The sequence below is a fragment of the Heteronotia binoei genome, chromosome 4 (genome assembly GCF_032191835.1).
Source record: "Heteronotia binoei isolate CCM8104 ecotype False Entrance Well chromosome 4, APGP_CSIRO_Hbin_v1, whole genome shotgun sequence".
NCBI classification, from domain to species: domain Eukaryota; kingdom Metazoa; phylum Chordata; class Lepidosauria; order Squamata; family Gekkonidae; genus Heteronotia; species Heteronotia binoei.
The window spans coordinates 28,827,948-28,836,786 of NC_083226.1; the positions used below are offsets into that span (position 1 = coordinate 28,827,948).

At 40.9% G+C, this 8,839-nt stretch overlaps 1 protein-coding gene across 1 annotated transcript in view; it reads left to right on the forward strand.

The window, feature by feature from the left end:
- The window catches only part of RNF38 (ring finger protein 38), a 128,014-nt gene extending 119,959 nt beyond the window's left edge, over positions 1 to 8,055 (forward strand). The window contains exons 10-12 of the mRNA XM_060237030.1: positions 278 to 399; positions 2,594 to 2,693; positions 4,292 to 8,055. Of these exons, the coding sequence (XP_060093013.1) occupies positions 278 to 399; positions 2,594 to 2,693; positions 4,292 to 4,354 (285 nt within the window). The 3' untranslated portion in view covers positions 4,355 to 8,055. The remainder of the gene's footprint in view (positions 1 to 277; positions 400 to 2,593; positions 2,694 to 4,291) is intronic.
- The last annotated feature ends 784 nt before the right edge of the window (positions 8,056 to 8,839 follow it).

Consider the following 8,839-nt stretch of genomic DNA (forward strand, 5'->3'; position numbering starts at 1 on the left):
ATCTGGAGGCCGAGGTCCCCCTCCTAGTGAGAAGCCAAGAGGACTGAGCACCTCTTCTCCATTCTGATGCTCCTTCTGGTTCCTTCCAGCCACATTTCTACATTAACTCTTCCCTCCAGTAGGCCAGCACCACCCGGCCCACACAGTTTTTATAATATATCATTTTGATAACGTTTTGACTGGTCAGAACAGAGGATGATGTGGGTGTGAAAGTCAAGCCACTCAAAGTTTAACCAGCCTGGGGTTTTCTAATTCAAAGGGTGACTTACATTCACAGGCACTGCTGAACTTGGCAGAAAGACTGGGAGAGGCCAAACCAAGAGGACTGACAAAAGCAGATATCGAGCAACTTCCATCTTACAGGTTCAACCCAAACAACCACCAGTCAGAACAGACTCTGTAAGTATGACTCGTCCGTGTTGAAGTTTTTCTGTGAAATCTCATGACCACTCTGTTAAACACAACAGTTTAATCCCATTTTTTGCATTCCTCCCCCCCGCTGCAAAATAACCCAAAACTATTCCTATTCAGAAGTCTTGCAAAGCATCAAATACACAATTAAAACAGTTCTGTAATTCTTTGTGAGAGATGCGAGGATTTTATGCGCATGGTAGAAAGTTGTGAGTTAGGTGTCTCTTCACTGGCTTGGTCCCAGCCGTGGGAGGTTAGTGGATGTGATCAGTGAGCGCCACATATCTTTATCACCTGGTGAATGATGATGATGGAGTTCAACCTTGTCACACTGGAGGGAACCTGAGCCTGCTTTGATGTGGTAAAGACCAGCTCTTGTCACTCCACTGTTGTTTGGAGTTGCCGCCACCACATGGAACTCATTGCAGAAAATCATCTTTTTGTTGACTCTTTACCACTTCAAAAGTAATATGAGAATCAGGCTTTGGCCTAGTCAGGGCACTTTTTCTCAAGAGTTACAGACTGTTCTCCTCCCACTCCACCCCCTTTCCAGTCTGGAGCCGGAAATTATCTTTTGCTAAAGCAGGAGTCAGAGGTTCTGTCATTTCGTTTTCCTCTGAAAAGCCCAATGGTTTTAATTTCTATGATGTATTACTGAGCAACCTCAAGCGGGTACTCAATTGTTGGAAAAGTAAACAAGAGAAACCTGCTTTGCAGGTATAACTTGGCTACATGTTGAAGCTAAACATACAAGTTATGAGCCAGGAAGTTCCAAGTTCAAATTTCACCTCAGCTGTGAACTCGCATAGTGGCTTAAAACAAGTCAATGTCTCATTTTTCAGCCACACATCACGCCACCACTCCTTTCTCTGGAGTGTGGTACAATATTCTAGCCTACTTTACAGGGCTTCCAGAAAAGAGTTTGTGTAGTTGATGTGCTCTGAACACCCACAGTGCAACATAATTAGTAAACAGCATTGTTAGACACATTTCTTCGGTTTTTACTACAGAGGTTTATTCTACCAAATTTTTACACTCTAGTCAGTGTTCAGAACTGATTGCTTAGATCCACTCGCCCTTTTATGGAGTGCAATGAAACCAGAGACAGTGTGGGGTTCGAAAATGTGGAAGTTTTTGATTAAGAACTTGGAAAAAGCGGCCAGCGAAACAGGACCTTAGACCGGTTTTGCCTGTTGCTGAATTGGTGAGATAAATGGATTTGAAAATAGTTGGCTATGAGAAGTGAATTGGAAATACAATTGCTCTATTTACTACTATTTACTACTATCAGGTTGAACTGTATGTAAAAAGTAATAATTATATTGTAGGTTGACATTCCTTGTATTTTCCATACCTGTGAGCAACTGAATTTGCACAGACAAGAAGTCACAAGTATACATGTAGCTTTATTATAAAAAAGGTAAAGGTAGTCCCCTGTGCAAGCACCAGTCATTTCCGACTCTGGGATGACATTGCATCACCACATTTTCACGGCAGACTTTTTACGGGTTTGCCATTGCCTTCCCCAGTCATCTACACTTCCCCTCAGCAAGCAGGGTACTCATTTTACTAACCTCAAAAGGGTGGAAGGTTGAGTCAACCTTGAGGCGGCTATCTGAACCCAGCTTCCGCCAGGAGTGAACTCAGGTCATGAGCAGAGAGCTCGGCCTGTAATACTGCAGCTTTATCACTCTGCGCTGTGGGGCTGCTTAACTTTATTATAAAACACCTCTTGACTCTGTGCTTAACAAATATATAGTCTTTTATAACTTTATTATAAAAGACTTTATATTTGTTAAGCACAGAGTCAAGAGGTGTTTTTAACACAGAGCTTGAGGCTTGTTCTGCAGCCTTCAATCCATGCAACTCTTTCCAGTTTATTTGCCCCTCCCCCCTTTTTTTGTGGAAGCCCAAAATATCCCCTGAACTCTTGTTCCTGGTGGATATGGGACCCCTAGGAACAAGATTTGGGGCAGGTGGAGGGGCATGCTCTACAGGTAGAAATCTTGCACCTGCAGAAACATCAGTCTGTGTTAAAGCTAACAGGAAATCTGCAGTTGCCATTGGTACTTAATCCTAGCTGAAGTGTACTTTTCTTTTTAAAAAAATAAAAATGTAGTAAATACTATGGCCCTTTCTCATATATACTTTGTAAAAACAAACTGCTGTTGCTCTCTTTTAGGTGTGTAGTGTGCATGTGTGATTTTGAGTCCAGGCAGCTACTTAGAGTTTTGCCATGCAACCACGAATTCCATGCCAAGTGTGTCGATAAATGGCTTAAGGTAACAGTCTTGGTTTGGGGTTTGTTTTTTGTTTTTAAGGAAAACAACCAAACTTCAGTAGCCTAACAGTTTACCATCCTGTTTTTTGTATTACATTCCAGCTTGTCACTATACTTAGGCAGGTCAGGAAAGCACTCTTCACTTTGTAGCAGTGTTTCTTGGCATAGTAGCAATTTTAATTTTAAAAGAAGAGAGCTGGGTGCTGCTGCCAGCATGAAACTTGTGAATTGTTGACCACACTGTTTATAGAATCCAATTACGGAGCTCTTGTTCTAGCCTTGGACAGCTCCAGATATAAACTCACGTTCCCAAAATGTTGTTTGTATTCATTCAGTAACTCTTGCAAAATAACGTTGGTTTATCTTCCGGTTAAGGAGGACCCAGAACTAAGTATGGTATCATCATACCAGGGCAGCAACGCACACAAAATGCACAGTATGGAAATATAATCAAAGTAGGAAATTTTCAGACATGTTTTTGTATGACATGACAGGTTTTGTAGCCAGGTGCTAGTTTAAAGTCCGCACTGGGAGGTGCCACTTCTTTGTAGCATCTTTTGCTTTAGTTTGCTCCTTCTCCTTTGCCATGTAACTGCCCTGCCCCACCCTGCAAAATTAAACTTATCTTAACCAGAAGAAAAGGCTGCTGCCTAATCAAATCAGTGCTTTTCCATGAGGTGGAAAGTAAACATCTGTGTTCTTTGATCATAAATGGAGCAATGGGATCAGTTGCAGGAATCGGGAAATTCCTGGGCATAAAATAGGAGTAAAAGGTCATCCAGATGTCCCAGTGGACACTCCCCCCTGCTGAATTGCTGGTCTGCGGCCTCCAGTGCCTAGACAGAAAAGAATATAAACTGATTAGATGATCACACTAACCATAGTAGTTTTTTGAAAGAAACAGTGATTTCAAATGAGGTCCGAATTAAGCCTGGGCTTGGTTTTTTTTAGGTTGATCTTGAAGGTAATAAATAGTCTTATGCCTAAAATCTGCCAGGGGAGATTATTTTCAGTTAATACCGACTGAATGATATATTACCCTGTGTATCTTGGTAGCCTTTTACAGTGTTAAAACTGATTCCTTGCTGAACAAATATGTGTGTGAACAATATAATTTGGCGGCTCAGTTGGGCACATCATAATATACTGAACATCAGATAGTATAATATCAGTATTTCAGCAGGGGTGGTATCGCAGCATGGGGTCAGCCGATGGGGTAGGATGCCCACTGCCTCAACCAAATGCCTGGTGGAATAACTCCGTCTTACAGGCCCTATGAAAAGGTAACAATTCAGTAAGGGCATGGATCTCTGAGGGGAGCTGATTCCACTAGGCTGGGGCCAAGGCTGAAAAGACCCTCGCCCTGGTTGAGACCAGTCGTACGTCCTTCAGGCCAGGGAGGGTCACCAGATGTTAAGTGCCAGATCGTAGTGTTCTCCAGGGCTTTTGTGGGGAGAGGCGGTCCTGTAGATATGTCAGTCCCAGGCCATGTAAGGCTTTGAAAGTTAAACCTAAAACCTTGAAACGGAGCCGATTTTAACTTTTATCTTGTTGTCATGAGTTTGTCAGTTCAATAAAACCTGTTTCCTTTGTTTCTAGGCAAATCGTACCTGCCCCATCTGCAGAGCTGATGCTTCAGAAGTACATCGTGATTCAGAATGACCAGTCTAAGAGCACAATTCTACTTTGGGTGTTCCTAGTCACATGTGTATATATATATATATATGAACTCTCCATTGAACTTAACCCGTGGCTTCCAGCCTTCCCTTTTACACAAAAAAAGGGTCAATGGACCTTTCTTTGCACTGTGTGATTTAATCAACTATAAAGCTTATAATTAGTCTTCACAATTATGGGATTGTTATACTAACTGTGTGATTGGAACTCCAAAGAATATTTTTTTTTCTTCTAGCTTAATTTCGTGTGTGCACTAACATTCCCTGGTTTTTGTGTGATCATTCCGAGTGTTGCTGCGAGATTACCGTGGAACGTGATCTTCTAGCATGTGCTTTTATAAAAAAAAATGGAGGGAAAAAAAAGAGGAAAAAAATGTGGTAGCTCCAAACAATATAGCAATCTACCTTATATAGAGCCTTCAGATACTGTGAGTGGGAGTAAATGGTGCGGGTGGGTGCGTTGATCGCAGGGTGTCTGTGTGTATGCCGGGCGCGCACGTAAAGTGCTTGAGCGGAAGTGTGTGAGAGGAATTATATACCAGCATGTACTGAGGATGTATGTGTGTAGTATTAATTATGCTGCAATGTATAATCTTTGTGTGTTATTTAAACAGTACTAGTACTGTACACTGGTTTCTTTCCTTGCGTTTTGCAGTTGCGCACTGAATGCTAAAGGGTGCAGCAATTTATAGGCGTTTAATATTTCATCTCTCCCCCCCTCCTTCCCACCACTATGTACTTAATAGCATAAAAAGGCCTCTGCTTTTATTTCCAGACACTTATTATGCTTCCCATCGATTGGAGATCTTGCCTCATTTATAGAGTCCATTGATTCCTCAGTTCTTACTATAAGCGTTTAGTTAGCCTTGTTTCTTGACCACTGGAATTTCCAAGTGTCAACATCTTGCAGACTTACTGTTAACTTTGTAAGGGTTGCAGCATTGCACAATCAAGAAGCAATATTACTTATCAGCTCATTGTTGAAAGGATTCTAGTCTTCTCTTCCTTTTTTTTAAAAAAAAAAATCCTTCCAGCCAGTATTGGTTCTTTTTAGTTGATGTTTGAAACTGGGTTTTTATTTTAGATACTGAAGATGCTCCGGTTCAGCATTCCCCCCCCCCCTTCCTGGTTACTGTTTATCTGTGGAAACAGGATCTTGAGAAGTCTTGTGCAAATGCTCCTTGTATTGTTAGCCACCTGCTAAAATCAGAATTTAGCTTATGGCACTAAAAACCACATTCCTCATCATATGTAAAAAGCCTTACCTACAGTTAAAATAACTTTAAACTTATCAATCTTAAAAGCATACGACCTCATGAACAATTCTTAGCACTTTGTTAGAGGTAGAATGTGTGGGTTCCCCCCTCCCCCGCCTCCAATGGTAACCATGTTAATACTTTGCTCTTTACCACCAGGCTAAAATGCTGTTTCATCTCGCCCAGTTTGGTAGAGGGGATTTGTTTGATTTTTTTTCCCTTTGAGACTTTCTCTGTGTCATATAGCTAGAGTGAAGAATATTCATGTTCAGGAATGGGCTGGTATACAAAATCAAGGAAATAATAATAAATAAATGCTGTGAACTTGGAGTTGATCTCCTTTCAACTGCCTTCTCAATAATGTCGTATTGAGGAAACAAAAAAAAATTGGCATCATTTTAACATTTCAGAGTGTTAGTGCTTTTAGTGATTTTTTTAAAAAATATGTAAATGTCTACAAATGGCATTTGTATCCAAGAGGTGCACATTTAATTTTTGGGATCCTCTTGTTTTTCTCCTGTGTTCCCACACCACGACTTTTTGGTTGCAACAGCACAAATGCCGCAGCTGGCAGTCTTTGCTACTCTGCCAATTCTGTGTCCTTTCCCAATGCTTTTTGTGTATGCTGCTATTTGTTAAGTCTGTTTGTTCCTCCTGAACAGTGTTTGGTGGTTCTGTGTGCTGAATCACCCTTCTTTCAGAAGGACCTGCTGATCAGTCGCAGCTTGTGGTTCCGCAGAAATTTTTTAAAAGCACAATTTTTTTCCTCCCTCGTTTCAGATAACCGTTTGCCTCTGTTTAGTAGCTGGGACACCTCACTTCTTTCCGTAGTGTTAACGTACGCCAGAACACTAACCAAGCAAACCGTTTTAATATACTGTGTATGACGGATTTACAAACATCACCATTTCCCCTCAGTGCGTTCCAAGGAATTGTCTCGACATGTCAAAAGCAGGTTAAATTGCACATAGGAAACTTTATTTTTTTAAGCAAACAAAATCATGGGTTTGGGATATTGGGTGGGAGGGAAGGGTATGCCACACATGTTTTACAATACTTTGGGTCTTTTTATATTGCTTGGGGGGGAGGCGGGAGATTTTTACCTGTACAAATCTTAATTCTAACAGTACCCACTCAGTGTCTTCTTCGTTAAAAGCATGGAAATAAGGCACTTTCTCTAACAAATTGACAAGGCACATAATACCCTGGTCTGAGCAGAAGGTTCTTAGCCCCAAACTAGGACCCATCTGTCTTGCAGTGTAACATCTGCCCCTAGATTTCCCAGTGTCAATTGAAGCAGAGGCAGTTGGTGGGAGAAGTAGGGCAGCAGTAGGGGTTAATTTGGTAATCTACTGAACCTGATCGTTGCACTCCTGTGGCCGATCTCTTCTTTGACTGACTTTTCTTTGTGTGGGATTCTTGCCAATGTGTGCAGAACTGCTTCCTGTGGTTTTAAGTGTGTTTTTTTATAAGATGCACGTATGCACGCATGTGTTCTGAACCAGCTCAGGCTGGCTGTGATGAAATTCCGAAATAGTTGCTGCTGGCGGAAGAGCGAAGGGGATTCATGCTCAGCTGTTAACTGCCATGTGTTATATGCACATCTCTTGTGTGTAATTCCACAGTCCTCAATGGTGCCTGATAGCACCAGGTTGCATTGGGTTGCCTGTCCTCTCCCCCTCCCCCACCTCTCCTGCTAAAGGAAGAAAAAAGAAGTTGGCGTTATCATGTTAGCACTGCTGATGAGGGGGTTTTTGGCACAAGTTGTCAACTTAATTTAACTTTTCCTCTGGCTTTTTAGAATAAATGGGTATATACAGGCCTTGTGGATATTTCTAAGGTCTCACTTTGTGGCTTTCTTTACAGATTATTATTTTGTGCAAAGTAATTTTCTTTTGTATAAGGTTTTTTTGTACAGTCTTCAGAATGTGATTTTTTTTTTTTGGTCGCAGCTGTTAACCTTTACACCTATTGTAATATTTGGGATTTACCGACTTTTTAAATTTGCTTTATGAGATCATGTTACCAACTCTGCTAGGCCTTTCAAAGAGAACTGTAGTTCTCTCTCTGCCCCCTCTACCCCCACACCCCCGGTACCTTCAGTTACCTCATTTTGCTATTTTGTGTTGCAGATTTGCTAATGATTATGAAAGTTTATGGGTTTTGTTAGAATCATATTTGTCAAGTGTTTTCTTTTAAAAATCATACCCCATTGTATCATTTAACATGTAGTTTTAAATGTATTATAAATATCTGTAACCAAATCATTTGAAGGCTTGATAAATTTTTAACAAAATTTGTACATTTTTTATGAGAGTTACTAGTAATGCTTTACTAAGTAGTGCAATGAATTTTTATTTTTAATCCTTGTGCCCAATTTTGGAGTTGAGAGGGTTGTTCAGTAATAAATGTATGATGTACACTTATACAACTTTGTTTCTTCTCACATCTTGCGCACACCTTCACTCGTATTATTGAAAAGAGTTATTTTATTTTTTAATTAATACAAAAAACCTTCATAAGCAGAGTCCTGTTCAATAAGACCAGTGGTGCATCTTGTCCAGCATCGTGTCTGACACTGGTCAGCCAGTTGCCCTGGATGGCCAACAAAGCATTGAGGCCGAGGCCTTGTCTCCTAGCACTGGGATTCAGAGGGATTACTATCTCTGAATGTGGAAGTTCCCTTTATGTAGGTAGCAGACCTATTCTCTGTGAATCTAATCCCCTTTTAAAGGCGTCTATGCATGTGGCCATCATTCCATCCTCTAGCGATGAATTGCACATTTGTTGAATCACATTCTAACCTAACTACAATTCCACTGGAGACGTGCATGCAAACCACGCTGGAGCCCATTTTCAGGGAGTGTGGGATATAAATGGAAGAAAATAAATAAGCACCATCAGAGGAAAACATGCCTACTTACTTTCCCTCATTTCAAAACAGTTTTCAAAGCAAAACAAGACAGTTGTAGCTATCTCACCCTAAATTTCGAGGCAGGGTTTCCGACTAATGCTGCTTTTCGTTAAATTAAGAAATGGTAGACAACATAATTTTGCTTTTGAAAGTTTGTCTGTTTGCCACATCTTATATTTAAATGGGTAGACCCCCCCAGTTCCTGGCAGTGATCATTTTGGCAGCTGGCAGAAGATGGATCACCATGTTAGGACATTTAGCAATAACCTAGTCACTCCCTTAGAATCCATGATTTTTGAAA